This window comes from Oryza glaberrima, chromosome 6 (genome assembly GCF_000147395.1).
Source record: "Oryza glaberrima chromosome 6, OglaRS2, whole genome shotgun sequence".
Lineage (NCBI taxonomy): Eukaryota > Viridiplantae > Streptophyta > Magnoliopsida > Poales > Poaceae > Oryza > Oryza glaberrima.
In genome coordinates this window covers 689697-714942 of record NC_068331.1, presented here as the reverse complement: position 1 = coordinate 714942, position 25246 = coordinate 689697, and the positions used below count along the sequence as shown (strand labels likewise).

At 39.7% G+C, this 25246-nt stretch overlaps 1 protein-coding gene across 1 annotated transcript; it reads right to left on the bottom strand.

Moving 5' to 3' along the window:
* Nucleotides 1–310: 310 nt before the first annotated feature.
* On the bottom strand, nt 311–25246 carry LOC127776647 (callose synthase 10). The gene is made up of 51 exons (XM_052303140.1): nt 24961–25246; nt 24706–24803; nt 24467–24621; nt 24087–24210; nt 23838–23951; nt 23592–23717; nt 20174–20263; nt 19533–19630; nt 19331–19448; nt 17506–17634; nt 17099–17175; nt 16936–17014; nt 14860–14952; nt 14656–14758; nt 14268–14391; nt 13999–14188; nt 13857–13909; nt 13528–13588; nt 13351–13432; nt 13165–13214; nt 12989–13075; nt 12801–12877; nt 12621–12645; nt 11943–12037; nt 11786–11867; nt 11536–11696; nt 11303–11423; nt 11062–11159; nt 10885–10975; nt 10642–10802; nt 10456–10565; nt 9864–9995; nt 9614–9682; nt 9355–9532; nt 9092–9200; nt 7566–7685; nt 6744–6859; nt 6571–6651; nt 6327–6439; nt 5842–5894; nt 5242–5418; nt 4186–4233; nt 3665–3823; nt 3437–3550; nt 3274–3362; nt 2652–2810; nt 2260–2362; nt 2042–2161; nt 1556–1606; nt 1274–1456; nt 311–1049 (listed from the first exon to the last, which is right to left on the bottom strand). Exons 1-51 carry the CDS (start codon nt 25202–25204, stop codon nt 813–815), a joined length of 5727 nt encoding a protein of 1908 aa, XP_052159100.1. The 5' UTR covers nt 25205–25246; the 3' UTR covers nt 311–812.

Here is a 25246-nt window from a genome sequence, read left to right as displayed (position 1 = left end):
GGGAGCTTATTTAGAAAATGACCTAGCTAGGTGATGTAGAGAAGGAAGAAATGACAAGGACCATAGCCATCTCCTCCACATAAATAAATAGTACCTGATAGATCCTCCAAGAGCCCTTTCTTTGTCAATGTTGCAACGGTGTGGAGTTCTTGAAAAGCCTTTCTTTTCCGCTAGGATGTTGCAATGCAATCATGGCGAGTTCACTCTTGCTTGCCCATCCTAGAGCAGTTGATCTATACAGAAGAACGGAAGGATCAGCAGAACAATAACGACAGCACAAGCGACACATTTCATGTAGTGATGACCCAGGTTCTTCAGAGACATGTAATAGTATCAGCCACTATGAACTTAATACAAATTCCCTGTGAACGATCTGGAGTTCTGGACGACCACATAACAAAAGAATGGAAAAGATTCTTCAAGAGTCTCCGGTCCCAGAAGCGCGTGATAAATGCCACCGAAGCCTAAGACTGCGGAGGAAATTAGATGAAGTACTCCAGATACAAAGTACGGAAAAGTATCTAGAACTTCTCCCCCGGGCCCTACTCCCCAACCTAGAGTAGCTAAGTGCGGAAGTAAAATCAACCCTTGTTCATACATGGGTTTTTCTGGTACGAAATGGGCCACTTCAAATAGGTTCATTGCTCCGGCCCAGAATACGATTAATCCTGCATGGGCTACGTGAGCTCCAAGTAGTTTACCCGACAAATTGATAAGTAGTTATGTACAAAGGTGTTGTTCAAATCAAGTACCACTAATCAATTCCAAGAATATACAACAAAAATATCCAGGCGGTGAGGTGGTTAGGCTTTTCATGCCTCCTGATTTGCCTTGTTTCCTGCCAAGATGAGGGAGATCTCCAGACCACGGCTGAAAGCTTGATTAAACAGGAAACGTGACTGGAAGGTGGATACGAAGGGGAACCATGAAAAGAACACAATGGGCACAAAGATGAGAGCACCCATTCCGGCATCATACATCCGAGCAATCTCACGGACTGAGTCCCAGAGCCCAACGAATTTCACGAGGCGCTTCCATGTGACAGCCAGCTGCCATGATATGCAACAGGTTAGAAGGCATGTGGGTAAAATCCAAACAACAAAGCATAGAAAATGTGGCAACCAAATTCAAGTAGAGGAGTTTGCATAAGCCAGGACCACATCTGTAAGAACTAATCAAACTAACTACCAGTGATGCAACTAAAATCTGGTGCTACAAACAGCATTAACCCTGCAACATTTGAGGAAAGAAACAAGAGGAATGCTGTACTTACACATAGAACACACCATCCAGTTGCTACAAAAGCAAGCGCACTTGCAAATAGATCAGCAATTGTAAACTTTGTCAATGCAATAAGTAGAGCAATTCCTGCAATCATTCCAATCGCAAGGAGGCCCTGTAGAAACCGAACAAAAGTTGGCAAGGCGGTTGACTTCTTCGGAGTTGCAGTAAAAAGCTGCAGCACGATACAACAAAAGATTAGCTTAGATGATGTTGCCCGTATAATTTAAAATCACTGAACAGATAGAGATATTAAGACTTCAACGTAGCAAACCTTAAATAGGAGCACCAAAACGAGAAGTACAATCCATGAGAAGCCATAAACCTATCCAAAAAATGCATTAGATATAATAGAAGATCAGAAGGATAGATTTGCTAGATTGTAGAAGCTATAGGAATCCATACCATGCAGTCTTTTGTGGTTTATAACACTATTGTTCACATAGGAATTTAAAATCAGGTGTTCCAGACAAATGCCAAAACTAACAAAAAATTCTTTTTCAGCTAACATGAGGCCTCACAGTACCAAGTGTTTCACATTAACGAAAACACATGAATGTTTTTTAGGCCAGGAAAGAAGAGCTACAACACCTAATAATGCATTCGACATGAATGGAAGAATGCAAGATGGAAAAAGAATCAGGCAGACATGTGCTTAACTGAATTTTTAACAAAGGTTTTGATGTGACTAAATGGTTTGCTAACATAGCAATTAAAAATTTACAGTGCAAAACTAATAATGGGGAGATCCCTGACTTACCGCAAGAGATGTATTGTGTGAAGTAATTTTGAGCTTATAAACAATGCCGTATTGGAAAATAAGAAATCTGAGGCTTAGGATAGTCTCTAGGATACGTCCTCTTAATGTCTGGATGTGGGCCTGTATGTATGCAATAAAACAGTGCATAAGTGAAATAGTCAAAAGCTATGGTTAAATCAAGTATACGGTTAACACTCCAAACAGTCACAGTTACTGACTTGCTCCTCATCCCACCAAGATTCCCAGCTGTTTTCCCCCTTTACACCAACTCCACCTTTATAAAGTAACCAATTTGTCCAGTCATCGAAGTCCTCAACAGTCCTGACGTTTGGAAATGGAAGCCAATGAAGAGTGAGAATTGTGGAAATTAATTTATCCAGCATACATATATCTCACGTTCATGCAACCCCAAGAACATCTCTAAAACTACCCCAAGCGTAAGTTTCTACCCTATATACTCCTAGAAAAGGTATTTCATCAAACATAGTGTTATGTTTCTTCACAAAAACAAATTGAACAATCCCTTGATTTTACCCAATCACTGGTGAAAACCTTAATGTTAGGCAACTAAAGAGAAATCAACTAAAAGATAGGAATATTCTGAACATACTTTTGCCACTCGAAACCAGAAGGGTTGAAAATGTATGGTGCGAAGAGCCAGGACACAACGAGGAACCAACTACTGATAGTTAATAGAATAAAGGAAGATGAACCGCCCCTTGTATAACCATATGCAATGTAGATAATGAGGAGGAGAGCAACTTCAAGCCTGCAAATATTAATATATATCAGATTAATCATCAAGTAGTCAAGAAACCAATCAGGCACACCATAATTAAAATTGCAGATTTCATTCGTTGAGTCAGATCCATACAGTATCCAGACAAAAGAAAACAGAGATGCGTGTTTGCAAGAGGACTTGTGAGCCTTCTAAAGTAAAGGTATCTAGCACTTCCCTCCACCAATATTGACACATGGGATAGAACCAGATTTTGATTCATATTGTAAGATGCATAATGAAACATTTCATTCAATCACTCTCACAAAATAGCTCATGTCTGATAACATAGGTAGGCATGGGTCACTGTAATACGACATACTAAAAGACCAATATGAATAAAATGAAATGCACGCTCCATTTCATTAGGCGAAGATATCTATAAATGACAACTACTCATATAAGTTGAATTTCTTTTAAGTATTCACTTGAAAACTTGGAAGTAGAAACTTACGCTTTCACAAAGTGGCTTCGAGAATAGAGCCGATAATTTTCGGCAAATTTTATGTGACGAACAACAAAACCTCTACCAGTAGCATGATACTGCATAAAGGGCCATGCGTCAGAAAAAATCTAAAAGGTAATATAATATATGTACACTAGCAAACAAATTATACCTTTGCACCACCATGAAGTATTGTTCTCCCAAAATAATGTGTTCTAGTTCCAAGAGAGAATGTGAAAAACACTGAGCAGAACTGCAGTTGCATTGTAATAAAACTGAAAATAGCCTGCAAAACAATTGAAATTGTAACATGATTATCATCTCAAAAAAGAATCCTAACATGACTTACAGCAACCCTGTGAAAAGCATGTATCGTTCTCTAAAAGGAAACAAAGCACACCTTAAGTAGCCCCAGTTCCAAAATGAAACCCATTATCATCGGTACTGCAGTAAAAATACCAATCTGGACCAAAAATTGAGCGTTCAAAGCAGCGTCGAGTGCAGTGTTTCCCAGAAACCTAAATTGACGAGATATTTCATAGTCGAGCCCAGAGAGTGCCTGAATTTACAAATTTGCAATAGCTAGTAAGAATGGTAAAAGAAATATATAATATACTCTCTCCGTTTTTTAATAGATGATGCCGTTGACTTTTTCTCACATGTTTGACCATTCGTCTTATTCAAAAATTTTATGCAAATGTATAAGATATAAATCACACTTAAAGTACTATGAGTGATAAAACAACTCATTACAAAATAAATTATAATTACATAAATTTTTTGAATAAGACGAATGGTCAAACATGTGAGAAAAAGTCAACGGCGTCATCTATTAAAAAATGGAGGTAGTACAACACAAGTAACATTCAGCAAACTTTACTTGCATTCAGAAGCATAACACATTATAATTTAAATACTTACCAGATAAACCCTTCCATACAAAAAGATATACACAGTTAGAACAGTCATCTGCATGCACACATAAATAATATAGTAAATAACTGGTGATAGTAAACAAAATAAAAGAATTGCTGACAAAACTACAAAAATGTCTATGATGTAAACGTGTCCAAAATCCTCTAGGCAACAATATAACTAATGGACATGCAATATTCCATTCCTCAAAACAATGCTTATAAGGACAGTGAGACATTAGATATCAGGTCACAGATTGAAAATCTTGCAGTTATAGAAGCTATTTATCCAGCAACAATCAAGAAATCAAACAAAGAGGTCCTCGGATGAGAACTAGTATTTTCGATCAGAATTTATCATATTCACATAGCACTATATTCCATCAAGTTAGTGAAACTATCTTTTGCTAATTGCTAAATATAAAGTTATGCCCCTAACATATACTGCTATTATGATTTAACAGGCGTATGCATGATGAGGGTTTATAATAAAATATGATGTTCGATTATGAGAGCAACATGGCAGGTATCACTCAATGAGAGTTTGGAAGAGTAGCAAGCTCCACCCCCATTGATTAAAAAAGAGAAGCAACAAACAGGTGTATTAAGCCTTCAACTAGATGTTGCATCCTCAAACCTTAAAGACCTTGTTTGGCAAAGGCCAAACTACCAAATCCTGGCTCCTCCCTGGATGATCCAGGAATTTAGTTGGCCAGAAATTTGAAATAAATTCCCGGCCCATCCCTGGAAAGGACCTAACTTGGTGTAAACCCATTCATGGTATATGATTTAGACCTAGTTCTCGTATCTCGATCCCTGTGTTTGATCTCAAGCAAACAGGTGATAGTTTAGGATAGTGCAATGCAATCAAACCAAACCATGATATATGATTAGCTAACTGCAATTTGTTGCTCTCATCCCATCTAATAGCAATTATATCAATCAAATAATTGTCTGGATGCAGTGCACACATGTACTCAAGTGTTCAAGCCAAGCTGGTTCATCACATAGACCATATAAGTTGCTTCAAGCGTAATCATGTGCGATTGGGGCGAGGGGTTACCATTGTGCAGACATAATAACCAACTGTGGTGAAAAAGAAAGTAAGCATCCTAAAGAAGTCAAACAGCTGCCCCAGACGGTACACATCTCTGCTTAAAACTTGTTCACCGTTACCACCGGCTACTTTCCCTTCAAAAAGTGCTATTTGGTTCAAACCAACATCTCGTCCTTTCCCAACCTTAAAAGAAGTGAAATAGATTGTTAGATTATTTTTTTGGGAAATGATAACAAAGATATACTGATTTTAAAATGCAAGTGTACACAAGATGACATATGCACCCATTAAGCAAATGCGTTAGCCTGCACTTCCAAAAAAAATAAATCAAAAGTGTAAGAAAGTTTAGTTCAGCTGTTCAAGTGCATTTGCTAATTTGCATGCCCAAGAAAAGGGAAGACCATATTGATGTATGTGTAATACGCGTCCAAGCCGCTTAATTCTCTGTACCAGACATGCTAACAAAAAAAAAATGCAAGTGCACATGCCATATTCCAAAACCGTGCATATTTAAAATCCTCAGGACCAATCTCATACACAAATCATAATGATTGCACATTATTCATGTTATACACATTTGCGGTGCAAAAGAATTAAACAGATAACCTGGATATATTCATGGTGTGTGATATTTCCCTGGCGCAGAGTCGAATTGAATCCTGCAGATTAGATAACACATACAAGTCAAGTTTGAAAGAGATACACTACCAAGCATGCACAAGTGACGTAACTAATGTTTAGTTCTCAATAAGCCAGATATGGTTTATATACTGTGAAAGAACAACAGGTATGGTTTATCAGAACAATCTTATCAAAATAATGGCACCTCAACTTTTAGCAGGATTGATGGGTTGTCTCGTGAATGTAGACTTAACCTACGAGAGGGGGGCAACAAAAATAGATCCATCAAGGAACCCAACAGTTTTTTTTTTTCAGTTATGGTTTTTATTTTCACGGTGACCATGGGAGATTCCTTTTCCAAGTTAAACAAGCAGCCTAGACAGCCATGAGGCCATGAGATGTTTTCAATGAACAATGCAGCAATAACCACATTCAGGTAACTTCTTAACCGGAGCATACAAAATACCAACCAGCATATATATCTTCACTTATATTAATCACCCGGGATGCTTTGCTTATGCCACCTCTGGTTATATGAAATATGCGATCAAAAACATCAGGATGTCCGTAATGCATTCGAACCCTGTAATAAGAACAATAAAACACAATTAAGTTCCCTGATTAAAACCATTGTCACAGGTTTGTTGCGGGGGAAAAAAGAGAATGTGGTAAGAATGAGATATTATTCCCTGCAACTAGCTAAATTTGACTCACTTGAGGTAAGCAAGAACACGTTGCCCTAAAGTAACAAAACTTGTTTCCTGGTTAGACATAAATGATGCAAGCGAAGAAACACTGCAGCAGGAATAAAATATAATAGGTTAATACAAAAATAAAAGCAAAACCAAAAGCTAGTGAATAACTGAGAGTAGTCATAGTAAGGATACCTTCCCGTGAACACATGTTCCCTAACACCAAGAATTGTTGGAGGGCGGATTCCATGCTTACCACGAAATTCTTCAAGTAAATTCCTCATTTTCATTGCTTCCTCTAAGTAGTTATCCTACAGGAGAAATTTTATCAGCCAAGGATCCAAGATGGTTTCTGGTGCACAGACACCTTTTCGAAAAAGAGGGGAGTGCCAAGTATATTTCATCTACGTGGAGCAAGTATAAACTAATGTATTGCATGGACCAATGGACAAGATAAGGTAGATGGGTCAGAATATGACCCCATGTTATTTCTCCATATGAGCCTGGGTCAATGATCCTCACATCTCTTTTGAATCTAATCTGCATGTCACATGTTAGCACCTAAAGATGTCCTCTACCTCACTCAATGAGGTATTGAGTGTAAATTCCCCGTGGCCCCTGGTTTGTACACAATGGATACCTTTCTCCAGTGATTTTGTTAATACTTCCATCACAAAGAAAAAAAAAAGAACTCATCTGCATGTTTAGTTGTTTACACCAATTTACCAAGCATGAAGAGGACCTATCACCGTCAGAATCATGGTTAATAACAGCATGAATTGTGAATAATCCAAATGGCAAGCAGCGTACTACATGAGCATATTTTTAGAATCTATCTCATAGAATTACACATAAGAATCTAGACAAGCTCAACATTTCATGAGGAATATATATCAACAAAAAGGATAATGCTACTGTTTTTTTGCCGGGTCGACCAAAAGATTCGGTCGACCTAATTTCATTAAGGAAAAGGGGAGTGGACAAGGCTACTGTTAATGATAATGATAAGAAGAAAACCTGATTCATGTCAATTGTCTGTATTGCATCTCCTCGAGTGAATATAATAGCATGGTTCTGATTTTCAGGTTTTCCCTCGCCGAGCTTGGGATTACCAGGCAGTTTAATGGAGTATATTTCCTACAGGTGCAACAGTATGGTTAAGTAAAACATAACTGAAGCAAAATACACCAGTAAAATACATCATAGATTGACAAGAAAATTCCTTCTAGAGTTCGGATTATGGATAATTAAAGTGCACCACAACAGGGAACAGAATAAAATAAGAAGCATGTCATATAGTTGAACGGTCTAATCCCAAGACCTTATTCAAAAGTATATTTCATTCAAAATCATAGGATATCTCTCAGCACAGTAACCTGAATTAGTAACCAGACTACCATGATTAACACCAACGGAATACATGAGTTATATTTTCATAAACTGTTAATTTATTAGAGGATACAATTAAAAATTACCTAACACTACTTTTCTACAGATTGTGCATAAGTTTTTATTTATGTCTACTCCCTCTGTCCCAAAAATAACTTCATCTTTGGCTCTAGGTGTGAAAAACAAGGTAAGAGAAAAAAAACTACAAAAGTGCCCCTCATTAACAGAAAAGTAGTATTAGTGGGTGGGTAGGCAAGGGGTATTGAAGGAATAAAACTCATCGATTTGCTGATAGTGGGTAGGTTAGAGAGTAAAAGTGAACTTATTTTGGGACAAAAGGTGGAGGCTAAAAATGAAGTTATTTTGGGATGAAGTACTTAGCAAGGCTTGGAAAAGGGCAGAAGAGAAATAGCTATATAGCAATATATGCAGAAGACAAGATTGATACACAGCAATGTCAAACAATAACATTTGAAGATACTAGAAGAGTTAAGTGCTCAATGCAGACAGCATTGGAGCTGGTTTTTGGTAGCAAGAACACATAATGCAGTAGCAAGAGACTATGAAATGGTGACCAGGATCATGTTTCCTCTTACTCGACATATGAAAATTGAGAAGACATTGTTGCAAACACTTTACCAACCTAAGAAAATTTGATCTAGAGGAAACAATGTCAAATAGTTGAGAATCACAGTAGTTTCTGGGATTGCAAACAAGGAAAGAGGACTACAGGACATCAGGAACCTGTGAGCACTTGATTACCTATCACCCACTAATTCTTTTTAGACAGCCAGTAAGGCCAACAAGTAATAACGCTAAATAGTTGATAGTTCAATCCAATAAACTATTGTCTACTCCCTCCATCCACAAAAATATAAGGGATTTGGGGGTTCAAGTTTGTCCACAAATATAAGGGATTTCAACCACCCTTCATTTAATTTTCACCCACCCTTACCTCCACGGCTCCACCTACCCTCTGACTCCCCAACTATCCCTTAGTCTTTCCCCCTGACTTTAATCTCTCCAAAAGAGCCTAAATCCCTTACATTTGTGAACGGAGGTAGTATCTACTATAGCATATTGTGTAGCAGGGTTCAGAAACATGCACCATATAGGGTAAATATCAGTAAGAAAATTAATGAGAATATACTAACTTGATCTTTTCCATGAACATCAGCCTTAACTAGCTTGGAGTAGTACTCTTTACGGCCATCGCTTGACACATCCTCCTCGTGTATAAAAGCAACCCGAAGAGCTTCATTTCTACAAGTTATAAGAACAAAAATCAGCATTTATTCAATGGTACAGTTTACAGCATGTAACAGCAACAATTAAGATAAGACACTTCTCAGGGAACTTCGCATAATGAACACGGAACCAAGAACACCTAGCACACCACACAAATTTACCAAGCTACCTTTGCATTAAGAGCGCAATATCTGCAGCCTCTGGTGCTTTCCTTTGCTTCTGCTGTCCATATATTTGGCAAGAAACAACATAAGTAAATTTAAGATCTGCTTGGGCCCGTGCATCTGGAGACACCTCATAACCTTGAGTGTCAATATATTCAGCTGCAGAATATCCATCTTCAATGCCTGGTAGAACAATCAAAATGATGAAGATAGCCGAGAAACGTATTGAATTAATCTAGTACCAACAGAATACCATATACGCACCCCCAAGATATCTCTTCTCCAGGTAACTCTGCAACATCAAGGCCCTTCGGTAGTACATCATACCACGCACTGTTTCAGCAAAATATGAAGGAATATAGCAATCAAATGGTAGGACAAGACATGAAATTTGATATGAGAATAAAGTTGATATACAGGTGTAGCATTAAACATACTATATTGGTTGGATATGAACTCCATTGCAACTTTATCATTTATATTGCAGACAAAAGAAATGAAACAACAAACTGACCTGTCCTTGCCAAAGTTTGTCCACGATATGATACCCAAAACCGCAGTTCTAACATGTCACTTGGACTTTCCTTGAAATCATCTTCGGATAATTCTCCCCGACCAATTCGTTCTAAGAAGTTGTTCCACTCATCTGCAAACCAAATAAAACGCCATGCCACAAACCCATAACAACTCACCACATTATAATGAAAACAAGCATCTTTAGATAAATATTGATTTTGAAAATGCTAATTATTATATGTTGTTTGGAGTTGAAAATGCAAACATAATCATGGAAATTTAAACAAAACTAAATTGTTTTGTGAAGACATTAGCTGTGGTCTGTTATGGTTCCAAAGGGATTCAAGGATTTATTTTATTTTCATTTATTTATTGCAATAATGATTCTTTAACCCGTTACAATCAACGGATAACTACTAGCCATAATCTATAAGCAATTATAGTATTCACAAGTCCCAGCGCTATCCACTTATTTATATAGGTGAGCACTAAATATAAATATGTAAAGAAGGAGCAAAGTATGTCCAAAAGCAAAAGAACCTTCAGAGACAATAAGATATTGTAATAAAGCAGCGGAATCATAACAATACCAGGATAGATTTTTTGAAGATAGAAAAGTATAGAAATGCCATCTTCGTTCTCAACACATAGCTCAGACATGCTATAAAGCACAGTCTCACTGTAGTATGGGGTAAACACACTGTTGCACAAGATAATTAGGTGTCAATAGGTTCCTATTTTTGAAATAGAATGAAGTCCATACATATTTACAGTACCTGAAGGGTATCATCTCCGAGACAGGCTTTGCTGCCGGCATATCCATGAATAGAGAGTTCGTAAAAAATTGCAACCTTCTCTGAGCTTCCAAATTTTTGGGAATGTTGGCAGCAGAGTCTTTAACAGTCAAAAGTAGGTGTAACCGCTTAACTTGTTCTTTCTGCAGGCAAACATAGAAACATCACTCAACCAAGAACATAGAAAGGCCAAGCAAATTTCAGTTATTTGCATAAGAGAAGTACCATTTCCATATCCTTTGGCCAGAAAATCCTAGAGAACAGACGCCCCTCATTTCTAGCTCTTAACAGTAGTTGCCATGTATCGAATTGTTCCCTGTAACAAGAAAGAGCATATTTTCAGAAGAAAATAAAACGGAGCTATGTCTTTTGAAAATTAAACAGTGAGTTCTCACCACATACCTCAGGTTCGGTGCCAGAAACTCATGGGTAACAACCTCATAAAGCTCACGGAGAGCTTTTGTAACACCAGCTGCACGATCAGCAGTTTCATCGCGTATCTAAAAGATATTCAATTTACCACATAAGATTTCTTCATGGTAAATTTACCAAACAGAAAAAATAGGAAATAATTAAACAAGAACCAAGGCACGATATCTCTCTATTTGCATTTTACTCCAAAATAAAGTGCAATAGTCTTTACCAGAAGTCCTGTCAAACCAGTAAGCCTCGACTGGACTAATTGCAGCTTCTTGAGATTTATGGTCACTAAAAGTGAACCTTGTGCTATACTTTCATTCAGATCCCGAAAAAGCCTTTCAACCCTGTACATGTATCAATAGTATGCATTGGCATCAAGTAAAGAAAACTTGGGGGAAATACAACACAATATTGGTGTCAGTATCAGATATTTCATCTTTCAGTAAGAAAGCATACCAACGCTGCCCTTCACCATCAACTAAAGAGTGAAGAATTCTCTCTGCACTGAAATAGCATTCCTTGACGGCGTAGGCCATGTATTCATCTCTTGATATTCTGTCCCATAACTCATACTGTGAGTCTTTACAATCTGAAGCATAGTCATTCGCCAACATAATCTACAAAAGAAAAAAACCAACAGATTCATAGCAACCAATAAAAGAATATATATGCAAAAAAGGGATCTAGCTAATTTCAATTAGGATACCTTGCTAGTCAGAAGAAACAATGGCCACTGTACAAGTCTTAGATTGCCACAGTTACTTGGCATCATAAGCAAATCCATTTCCCTGAAAGAGAACTTTGTCATGATACTGAAGCCAATGGGATATAACAAAATAACAAATGGCTGTAATTACATATACCTGTTGCTGATATAGTCCTCTTCACGTAAGCTCTTAATAATATCATTCCAAAACGGGGAGAATATCGAGGCGTGCATCTTAGTAATTTCTGGACCCTAATGTTGAGACAACCAAAGCAATGGTACATACAGATATTACACTTGTTAGAACGTCAAAAACAAGACTAGTATATCAGCTAGCCTGATTTGGGGAGCTAGATTGTGGTCAGATGGCTAAGTGGCGCAATTGTGCACCCAACCCTCTACGGTTCAAATCCTAGATTTGGAGGTTGTCCACCAATTTTAGGAGTGTACATGCATGCAAATTCAGTGGACACACTCTAGGGGCCGTTCGGTGCCTCCCATAGTTGAAGCGCGCAGGTGTGTGCGTGTGATAGTGTGATTGCGGTGTGTGTCCAAATGTACTCACTCAAAAAAAAGCCAGATCTTTTAAGTGGATAGAAAACGGAGGTCATACTAATATGTTCAGGTTATCATAAGTTTAGAGAGGTAGCGGCGAGAATAATGTAAGAATACAACAAATCTGGTGCTTAACAAGTTAAGAATAAACCTAGTAGCTCCAGACAGAAGTCACAGAACAAACTAAATTAGAATGACATGTTTGGTGAAGTTTAAATAATTGCATGTCAGAACCAATCTATTGAAGTTAGTATTAGAAGCAAAACGTAAGTTTATTTACCTGAGCAACTGGTCCGTTAGATATCCTGCAGTGTTACACAAAAACAGAATAAAAACCGAGGATCGGAAGATCAAAATCAAATTAACCAAATGACAGATCTAAAAGAAACTATAAGATCTATTAATCAGCTCCTATCATAAGCAGACAGAATAGCAATTCTGGATTAGTGGGAGCGAGTACCTCAGTGGGGAAAGGGTTTTTGCAAAAGCTTCAGGAAAGCTCTCAAAACGTTTATGAAGCATTTCTATTGAACGGATCTGCGTTAAATTAGCAAATGTAATGATGATTACAGTTTGCAAACTACAAAGAGTGAGCATACAGTTATTAAGTACTTGGGGATAGTTCTAGAACATCAGAACAAAATGTACCTCTCCAAGGCGATCTCTAGCACCCATAACACCACCAACGAGAGCAGATAAAAGAGTGTACCAAATGTGAATGTCCATCAGGTATATCTAACATAGAAATGAAATGAACCATGTATCATTTTCAAAGTTCATCTTATTATTTCATAGAAAATTACATGTCAACACAAGAAACTTACAGCTAAGACTGGTGCCCATAGACTCAGGATGGTCAAAGCATTTTTATTCCCTAAAATGAAACACTGTCAGGAAGGAATTTGCTTATCTCGTACTTAGAGGAAAAAAGAAGAAAATAGTTTTCTTCTTAGTAAAGCTATAGCAGAAAATGGGCAATGCTTTTAGTGATATGTGCAAAATGTACTAACCACTTGATACAAGATCATGCCAGGAATACCGCAGATTACGGAGTGTCACAATCACATTCGTAGGATCGACTAGAGGTCGAATCTGCAGAAATGAGATAACACAATAAACAAGAGTAAATTTTGATAACACAAAAAAATAATAAACATTAAAATTCTGAAATACACAGTTATAACCACCTGGAGAAAATATGCAAAAGTAAATTTGCATGCCAGTATAACCAACCAAAACACAACGTATCTGCATCAGAATGTCACATGTAAATAGCATACCATGACCAAAAAAAATAGCTATAAGAGAACCGCTGGTGAATTATTCAAACTAACAGGTTGGTAACGAATCATGTATATGGTTAACAAATCAGAAACAATATTCAAGCTTTTTCTTTTTTGCGATTTCCACATAACGACTGGGTATTAGAATTTTTTTTCTAATCTGGAGAGATCACCAGAAAAACTAAGAATGCCTTGTACATTTCCAAAAATCATCTAAAGTAAAAGAAAAGAACCTGGTATATTCGCCTATACTCTCATAAAGTCCTCGTCCAATATAATATCGCTCCTAAATGCAAACAGGAGAAACAATATAAGTACACGATTTCACAATGTAGATATGTTGCAAACTACTGTGCAGGATGACAATGTGCATACTTGGTATATCCACTTAAAGAATTGGAAAAACTGTGACCCATCAGAAAAATTGGAGAGCCTGTGACACGCTGGTATCTTGGCCATCAATGCAAACACAAGCCGAACAGCAGCATAACCACCAAGAACAAGAACGTAAATCCGGAAATAAGTTGAATCAGAGCTTCTTGCATTTTTCTCATCCAAGACTTTCCTGTTTGACATTCAGCATTCAAGTGAGGTGACTTGCTGTACATTAAAAAAACATGAACAAAATCAAACTGAATACTCACAAATAAAGATAGGTTACAAATGTTGAGACTGCAGTCAACCAAATGAACCGGATGACTAATCTTGATAGGGCAAAACCTCTAGCTGTCTTATATGCTCCAAACATGAGCAGCACATCCAAGCAGCCTAGAGAAGAACAAAACCACCAAAGTCAGCTTAGGAAGTATCCTTGGATCCTAGTCCACATAACAATTAGAAAAGGGATTCTCTTTATGTCACGAAGCTGTACATTCATCTTGGTTTAACATTTTGACTGTTAAGGCTACATGTCAGATGAACCCAGTGGCAAAAAATGAGATGCATGAAAAGCTTCGTGATGAAACAAAGTATATCCACCAAAAATTGTAACTAGCAAAAGTGAAACCATGAACAAAGAAATAGAGAGCGTACACTCAATGAAGTTCAGTATAAAAAATGCTGGTCCAGCACTAAGTAATATTTTAATGGTACCAATGTCTATCTTCCCATGATGAAAAGCTATAATAGTTAGGCACTGCATCAGAAAAGAGCACTTTTAGCATCATAAACTGTATTCAGAAATGATCCTTGGATTTAAGCTATACATGTGTACAAGTACGATATCAAACCACTGACCTGGAACATTAATATTAGAAAAATCCAAAGGCGATGAAAACTACGGTACAAGTGCAGAAAAGTGCGATGCTCAACAAAGTTTGTCTTTCCAGTCTGTAAATATAAAATTAAAAGCAAAGTTAAGTGCACATAAATAACCATAATGCAAACAAGATATGTACAAATTTTCAGTAAAATAAATGTGTCCATTTCCTTCTAGTCATTGCCCCAGTCTTAGTCATCGGTAAGACCCAATATTTTACATAACTAAGTTTGTCGAGGGGTGATCCTCTCGAGCAGGAGGCTGTGAGACCCCCCTTCGTGAGTTCGGCCAGGGGATCGGGCGCGATGCTTAGGAGCGTATTCTCGCACGGGGGAGAAGGATCCGCCGGGCTAGACTTGCGAGGTGGATGGTGAGGAAGGTGAGAGAGAGGGATTATTTAGGTTCGGGCTGCTATGGAGCGTAATACCCTACTCTTGTGTATGTGTTGATCTTCGAATGGTTACAGAGAACTCGGATCCTAGGTGTACAAGCTGGGGCTTGACTAGCCTTTTCCTAGAATTCGTTCTAGCAAGCGTCGTCCCGCCACTCGTAAGACAAGGTCCTCCTTTTATAGATGAAGGGGATACCACATGCAGCGCTCCTACGCTCTTCTCTCGGGAGAGGGGGCCCACATCGCCTGTATTGAATAGCGTTTCGTGCCTTGGGCCGGAAACGATCCACGTCTGACACGAGGGACATCCCCCGTCATTCCCTAATAACTTCTCGATGACTTCGTGGGTTCACGCGCGTGGGGAGTACCGACCCGCACGCCTATTCTCTGCAGATGATGGGACGGGGCATACCAGCCCCCACGCCGCCTGACACAAAGTGGGGCGTGGGTGCGCTGCCGCCTGTCCCATCCATCCATTGCCGGGTCGCAGACCGGTCAAGAAACGGTCGCCTGGCGCACGTCTATCAACGGGCGGTGCGCGACCTGCCACGTCACATTAAATGCGACAGGGGCGGTTGGGGCACCGCCCATAAATGCGCCTGGCGGGACGGCGCTCCCGCCTGCTCGGGGGCCGAGCGAGGGCCTCGGGGGCGGCTCAGCCCCTCGGGCCCGAGAAGGTGCCCCTGTACCCCCCGAGGGACGGGCGGCCAATTTTTGGCCGAACGCCCGACCCCTCGGGGGGGGGGGGGGGGGGGGTAGGCCCACTGGGTGCGACGCACAAGGAAGGTTCCCCTTCCCCTTAACCCAAGTACCCCCGGGCTCATATCACCGACAAAGTTTAATGCCCGTAAGTTTGCTATGGGTTAAAAATCCTACTTCCATAGCACAGCAAGCCCTTGTCACAAATACCAACACATGCCACACCATATGTTCTGCTATGGTGACTGAACGAGCTCCGCTTTGACCTCTGTTATGCCTCTACGGCCTTGCACTACCTACATCTTGCCCTCTTTTACACCGCGCACAACCCACTTTGGATCCACTGTTAGTGGACAGTGGGAGTGTAGAGCACACCATGTTACCATCACAATCACCAAGTGCATCTTTTAAGTAATAGGCATAAGGATAGGTTAGGATGAAGATTGAACACTGCATGTTTACTTAACAGAATACATATTCTTTTTAATACTCTCCTTTTCAGTCAATAGATACATACAACTCATTTTTAATACTGAGGCTTATTGTTCTCACTCTACACATTCATTACATGATTGCAGTAGGGTACATAAGTGCCCATTTTGTAGCAACGACTCCTGTTCGACAGTACCTGCGGTACAACTTATGTGAATAGAAACCATGCCTTGGCCCTTAAGACAGTCTCTACTTTCCTAACAATGGCATATCTCTAACTTACTAATTAAACCGACAACCTTCCAAATTAATACATAGGATTCTGATCTATTATCTAATATTACGGAAAAAAATAATGTTACACAATCTATCTCTAAGGAAACTAATCCCAGTGGTGCGAAAGTACTGTTGGCTAACTGATAGAAAGGAGAATCTCAAATGATACAAAAGCACACATAGGCTGATTTTTCCATAGGTTTGCAACTCACACAGCCATATTGCTAGTCCTAAAATACTATGGATGACAACTTACTCGTTTCCTCTTAGCAGGCTTGCGCAAAAATTTAGAACCTTCAGCAGGTGGCCAACCAAGATTAAAGCAGGAGCGTGACCTAAATATATGCAAGAGATTAAATACAGAGAAGCAAGAGATATAATAGGAAACAGCATAAAAGCAGCAGTTTAAAGGAAAAAACCAGAAATATTCATTGAAGTCATCATAATTTCGCCATGCAGAATGTGCAGCTTTCCCATTATTATTATTCTGTGACTCCTGTAGAAGGTATATAATGGATATAACTTTAATACAGAAGAAAAATATCAAACATACAGTAAACGGTTGTTGCAATGTAACTAGCTCAATTTATCATTTAAAAAAGGATTAAATCATCACATGCCTCACAATAATCAACCAATTTCAAATGAATTGGACAAAACTACTGAGTGCGCAGTTACAACGAAATGCCACCTAGTAGTGGCCGTAGACAATAAGACATGAGAAGATTTCAGAAGATTCAACTTAATTGGTACTGATTTAGATTTAGCAGAAGCATCATCTAAACCCAAAAGTAAATTGAGATAGACCTTCAATAACTGAACGTACCGCTTCCATAGTTTGATATATCGGAGTAATTATTTTCTCCAGATACGAAGCAGAATCATTAGTAATAGAACAGCTCTTTGCACGTTCAGCTTCAGATGAATCAAGAATCCCATCAAGTTCCTTTGCCATCTGACAATTTGCAAGCAGCATCAGTAAGCTCAGCGTATTGTACAACAGGAAATTGTCACTAAAACCAAAAGAACTACTCTCCTAATAAGTATATATACTGCTACGTAACACCAAAATGCCATCCGATTGCTGTATCAGTGTTGGACACCGTGTTCACACAAATATATCTCTGAGAGAGCGCCATACTGCACAAGTACCAGGATATTCAAGAGAGAACACAGATTCGACATTTCATCCACATATGCCCAATACAGCCCACCCACAAGGCCAGAACTCAGGAATAAGCAGAGTCCAAATGATCAGCCCCAACCCCACCCAGTGCCACCTTCAGTTGCAACTCATGAATCACTCTCCATCCTCTCCCATGTTCCCACCGACGAGTTCTTCACCCTTGATCAGGCAGTGCCCGGCCCCTTCCTTTCTGCCTGTTGATGATTTCCTATCAATCTCAGCTCTGTACCCGTCATCCTCGATCTCGATCTGGGTAACTTAGTTGCTTCGCACTGCACCCATCTTATCCTTAGGAGATGGAAGCTAGATGTAAGTACGCTGATTGAGGAGCAAAGGCCCAAGCTTAAGGTTTCACGGTGCAATTGTGCTAACATTCTAAACAAGATCTGCTCTAATTAATTTTATCATGCTATTAAAATATATACCCATGTCACCATGTTGGTGACTTCTGAATCCTTGTAAATGTGCAATGCTGTGACGAGATACCCGTGTCCAAGCATCAAAGATATACTGAATCGTCTAATATCAACAGTCAAGCTCAAGTTTGGCATAAATATACAGTTGATTACTTTAGGACATGGTGTTTTGTTCATCCAAAGAATAAAAACTAAGGGTAAAGTCCATTTATAGCCTTTAAACTTTGGCCAATGGCCATTTTTCACCTTCACTAGAAAATTGGATATTTTTCACCTTCAACTCTTAATGGGACAAGAAACACCTTGGGACATTTTTTTAGTGGTTTTGTTTGAAATGGAGGTGGTTTTCCTAGCTGCATATTTTGTTGATGCAAATGGTACTTAATTAGGTCGAAAATCAAAATACTTAACTGAAGTTCATGCTAGCGAAAAACCACTATCATATCAATTAGAACCACGATAAAATATGGTTTAGGGTGTTATGCGCAAGATTTTCTAGTTCAAGATGAGAAATGGACTTTGAGCACAGTTTAAGGTTACAAATGGACTTTAACCTAAAAGAAATTCATGATCTAATATTTGCCTAAATGAGGAATTATCGACAAAACTTATTTGACTATCCTTTTTTAGCATAAAGCAAGCTTCCCTAAATGTAGTAGTGCAATATCCCATTATCAAGAAACATGGAAGTTTCCTGAAGGAAAAGCGCTCAACAGAAAAGTAGAAAAGTACAGTCAATAATGATCTCCACAAACAATATTGCTCATTATCATTTTGCGACATAGAAAAAGTAAATGTGCAACATCCAACATGTGTTCTCACAGTACTATAAGATTGAACCCTAAAAAAAGCAACTTGACAAGGCGAAAGCTGAGGTAACAAGTCATCTAAATGTTTGCTGTATTTAATAATTTGGGTCATCAGCAGAAACAGACCAGACCATATATATATAACACTGGATCCTATGTTGAAATAATTTCTAAGTGTCATCATCTGCAATTACATGAAAAGAAAAAGGGCAGAAACTAGTAGGAGAGAAAGGAACTCACATTGTGGAAAATGTAGCATAGGCATTCTGGAAGAAAACGGACATTTGCAGCTTCACCCCAAATAAGAAAATACAGAGCAACCAATATGATTTTTCTGTTCTTGTTGACTGCTTCAAGGCTAATAGAAAAGGAAATTAATTAGAAAGCATCCATTGAAATAATAACAGGCACAGAGAAAATTAACCATGAGAGGTTAAATTACCTGGTCCATGCAACACGCTTGCCCAAGTACCTACACCATTTCATGTAGTTGTCCAGCACTTTCAAAAATACTTCTGTCACAGCCCTCTCATCAATTTTCTACAAGAGCCATGACCATTGCCAATGTTTATTGCATAATAATATGTATCACAAGAATTTATAGACAAACATTGCAAGTACATGGAATTTAAAGGCCAAAAAAGAAAGGAACAAGAGTAATGAGCCTATGCACTGTTAATTACTAGTAACTATACCTCATTCATTACTTAAGGTTTCAACTTTGCTTTCATAAAACATCTGGCCGCTGCGCCGAGGCAATTATAATAGATTAGCCATACTGACTTATATTTCTATTCTACAAACAAGTTTCAACTTTCATTGATTCTATGAAGGGAAACAGCAACCAATGAAATTTATTTCGGCCAGTAGAGATAAACCGAAGATAAAGCAAAAGGCTGGTGACAATTTTAAAGCTCAGACAGTAGTAAATGGTAACCACCATTATTGTTGCATGTGCTCCCTTTTTTTACATGCAGAACTATATATATTTAGTAGCAGAGGAAGTATCATGTCAGCAGGAAGAAAGATCTTATTGTACTACAAGTCCAAATGATACTCCATGAGAATAGGGGAAGAACTAACCGGCTCTGTCCCATCAAGCAAGCCGAGCCGGGATTGGGCATTGGCTAAGGCAAGCACAACATTCTCACGCTGATTGCGAACATTATCTTCCTGGAAAAACAATTTAATCTAATTAGAAACTCGATAGAAAGGCAGTAACCAGTGATATAAATTAGACCAGTACACAGAAGCAGGAAAACAGAAAGAAACAATTTCTCACACAATAGATCGACGAGTAAATAATTTAAATAACATAAGATCACCAAACAAATTATGACAAAGCACATATTTGCACCAAACTTATTTCTGTTTTATAATCTTTAGTTCTTCACAAGGTTTCCATCTTTCTGAATAGTAGAACCGTAATGATCCTACAATCTTCGGCAATCATTCCAATCATGATCTTGTACAGGATCTAAATTAGGGAGAAGTGTACTAAATAGTAGTCCAGATCTGACCATCCTTATAATAATGATGTTTCAGGTTTTATCCTGCAATTCATATCCTGTCAACAGTCAACACAAAACAATCCTGCCTAGAATGGGATACTTGACATGCAAACCTTGCTCACAAGCTCCAACATAAATCAAGAATGTTGATGCAATTGCAAATTCGCAAAACATCTAGAAGATACCATAACATTTAATCTTCAAAAGTAGAAGCAGATTATGATCAGGATTCACGTAAGCTGCTAGATGGTATACTGGCTTAAGAAACCAATCGAAAATTGCGATAGCACTATAGCAGCATGTAATCAAGTGAAGTTGATCATTATAGAGAGATAAGGCGTAGTGAACAATAAATATTATGTAGTATGTGCATACTGCAGAACAAGGATTTGCTGGTAGATGCAGCATGGAAAGGACACAGGTCATGCCAATCAATGTTTAACTGCTAAGCTAGTACAAGATTTCCAAAGGTTCTATTTATGACTGGATCTGCAGAGAGGATGTGTTATGGATTGGCTAGGGTAATGGTCCGAAGACCGGGGGATAGGGCACTCGCCCTCTAATAGCAGCATCAGGGCTTCTCCCTGCTGAGCTAAAAGAGGCTCTGAGGCTTAGGGCTAACTTTAGAGATTCATTGATTGATTGATAATAGAGTACATGGGGTCCCTTTATATATAGGGAGGATAGACTAGACACATAAGGAACTAGTCTCTACTATTATATAAACCAATCCAATCTCTATCTCTAACTTTCTAATAAACCTCATCTCTTTCCTAACTAGGTAATTTCCTATATTTATGTGACATTCCTAAATTATCATGCCTAAACTGTTGCATGGGCCTAGCCCATGCCCATAACACTACACCCCTCGCGGACAAACAGCTCGTCCTCGAGCTGTCAGCTATTCCTCTATGATATCTTGACAATGCTGAAGTTATGCCCATCGCTAAGAGCTGAAATCTTGACAATGTTGTAATTGTGTCCATCAATAGAAGCCAAAAATTGAGTGGGTCAGTCCTGGAGAAGAGCTTGCCTAACAACATCAAATGGAGATCACAATACGTCAATAAGATGAAGTAAATGCATGTCTGGTTGAAGATGGAATGTCGGTCGTCATAGTAGTTGCTGCCCTGCATAGGTTGCAGCACCAATGAAGCTGCCAATATAGATGGTGGTGGCTGTAGAGGTGAGCGAAAGCAAGACAGAGCAGCGGCCCTAGCAGAAGGAAGGAGCATAATAGGAAGATGGCAGCACAATGGATTTGGGTCTGGTGGTAGAATTGGTGGAGGCATGGGAACATCCGTTGGAAGCTGATCTGAAGCGCTTGTGGAGGAATCGCTGATAGCAACTGTCTCAGGCTTGTTCTGCACATGGGATGCAACCGTGGAGATGAATGCATGGTGAAGGAGGGCTCCCATGTTGGATTTTGGTGGAGAGGAGGCTGTGGAAGATGGCTGCTGCTTGCTTGCTACTGCGACACTCGATGCCTTGTTCTGTTTCTCTTCTGTTAGCATCTCCTTTAGCTTAGTAAGGCCATGTTGTTGAGGTACAAAAGTTGATGTTGTTGTATGTGTAGGTGGTAGCTTCACATCCACTACAGCAGCACATGATGCCTCCTTTTGCTTCGCTGCTAGAATGGCCTCTAAGTCAGCAAGACCATCAAAAAGTTTTCTGAAAATTTCTTTAGTTGATGGCAGAGGCAATGGTGGCAGGGACGGCGGTGGTGGTGGTGGCGGCGGCGGCGGCTGTGGAAGATCACTGAAACGGAGCTTGATATTTTTCTTGAGTTCTGGCCAAGTCTGAATTCCGTAGGCTCGCTCAATCAACTCATACCACATCGCGGCAAACCCGGTCAGGTGGCTTGATGCAAACCACCACTTCTCTTCCTCCAAAATTCGCTGCTCAACGAAGAACTGCTCGATACTCTCCAACCAAATCTGCGGATCATCCTTACCATCGAACGTTGGGAGAGGTTCAAGGTGGCGAAATCTCCACATCCAATTGAAACCCCCGCTGAACGCCATCGAGGGTGGGGCAGCTGTTGGCTCTGATACCAAATGTTATGGATTGGCTAGGGTAATGGTCCGAAGACCGGGGGATAGGGCACTCGCCCTCTAATAGCAGCATCAGGGCTTCTCCCTGCTGAGCTAAAAGAGGCTCTGAGGCTTAGGGCTAACTTTAGAGATTCATTGATTGATTGATAATAGAGTACATGGGGTCCCTTTATATATAGGGAGGATAGACTAGACACATAAGGAACTAGTCTCTACTATTATATAAACCAATCCAATCTCTATCTCTAACTTTCTAATAAACCTCATCTCTTTCCTAACTAGGTAATTTCCTATATTTATGTGACTTATTCCTAAATTATCATGCCTAAACTGTTGCATGGGCCTAGCCCATGCCCATAACAGGATGCCTCCTAGTATGGCAATTTGCTAAATACTCCAACATGTCACACCAGCAAAGATTAAAGGAAAACTATTGCACGATTTCGGAACAAGTAACAGTTGTAACTGTCACACGTCAGCTCAACGCATAATCAATTCAAAATATTCTCATAGAAATCAACATAATGTGGTCAACTAAAGAAGAATTGCCCGTATGCTAAGCGTACAGCTTTTTTGGTGCACCCTTGAAATTAACTATTGTTTTGGCACCAAAAAGAACATAACAACTTCCAAAAAATGACAATGCAGTCTACAGGATGTCTTTGCACCCTGCATATTAAATTTTTAATTTGAAAATGTATAAGGAAAAAATTACAAGTAGGTCCAAACAGTGGCATGCGTCTTTTCCTCCTTTTCATTGTCATATAATTTTCTCGTTTTTGTTGCTGTTTGCATAGAATAAATTTAGACTTCAAATTTCATTTGTCATATTGAATCAGTGCTACAAGAAAAGGCAATTGCACGTATGTAGCCAAAAAAAGGATGGTTACATAGCAAATGTTGCCAGGAAAGATATGGTATATGACTTTTCCTAACCTGGAAGCCGAATACGAATTGCAGAAGGTCGAAAACATCTTTGTGTCTTAGCTGTAGTTGCAGTGCATCTGAAGGAAATCGTGGCAGGTCCTCACAGTTTTGAATTGCAGCTATTGCAGCCCTGACCTAATAGATTTGCATGAAACAATAGACAACACCATAAATATCTTTCTGTTTGGCAAAGTAATGCAAGATGATAATGGAAGATTTCTGTGCTGTGTGGACAACAAGCATTGCAACATGTACCTCCGGGAAAAAACCAATAGTATTTGCCACTGATGATGGTGCATCAAGGGGTACAATATTGTATGGCATAAGTTCACCTCTCAGGGCTGCATCAGATCTTTTTATTCTCCTAATCTGTAAAACGAAAATGAGAGGGGGAAAAACACTAGTTGAGTAAGTATATGAAAAAAAATCCTCAGAGGTGTTGGTGAGCAGCAGCAACAAAAGGGTTTAACAGGAGTAAGGGTGTTGTAATGACTGCACAATTACCTCGTCTAGAATTTGCCTACCAAGTCTATCGGATGGTGATTGTCCAATGAGAATTTCCAGAACATCAAGTAAAGCCCTCAAAGTAGCATAGATCTTTTTCATCTCGACAGCCCTAGATCCCATGCTGGCAAAAATAAAATAGTCATGACAAATATTAGAATGTGCATAAGTTGTTTTTCTATGGTTAGCATAATACTACAATAGAGTGTAAACACGAGAGCAATATAATGATGCAACATCGATTTCATCGAACAAGGTTGTTAAGAAATGGCTGGCAGAAATAATGGGCACTGCAGAAGTTAGTAGTTAGGAAACAAAAAAAAAAAAAGGCACATCAACTGGTCAAAACTAGTTGGGGTGCGATTGGAGAGATTGCATACTCTGTACTAAAAGTTCCCGACTCGCGGAGCCTCTCCTGCTCACGCTGCATATCATCGACCCGGCGGCGACTCTTGTATTGTTGGTAGAAGTTCCAGAGGACTTGGATGTCATTCTGGCGGTCTATGGGCGCGCCATCCTTCTTAGCAAGCTTTTGCTGTAGAATGCGATGGGAGCAAGTTAGATAGAAATGGCATTGACAGAGAGAGTTAGTGGCACGGGTGGGAAGAAGCATATATACCTTGATGACAGAAGCTAAACCCGTCTTGAACTGTAGAACACCTCGGCCATCGCTGTCGGGATCGAGATTCTGTGCCATGGTGTAGGCTTGCTCGCAAACTGGAGTGCAAGGAGATGAAATGATCATCATCAACAACAACAAGTGGTAAAAAGTAGAGCAGCGGAAACACTAAACCCCCGGAATTAGGGGGTGGGAAGAGGAAGAGGAAGAGGAAGCAAAGGGGATGGATGAGTGAGGAGGGGTAAAGTAAGTTACGGATCCGGGCGACGTTGGGGTCGTCGTCCTCGATGTCGTCGGCGGCCTGCAGGATGTGCTCGATGTTGGTGGTCTTGCCGAGCGAGGGGGGCACGGCGGAGGCGAGGCCGATCCCGGCGGCGGAGGCGGCGGCGGCGGAGGGGGCGCGGTGCTGGTGCTTGAGGGCGGCGCGGACGAGGCGCTCCCAGTTGTCCATGACCCGCTCCGGCCGCGGCGGCCTCCGCCTGGACGACGACGACGACATCGCCGACGCGGCGGAGGCGGAAGCGGAGGCGGCGAGCCCTAG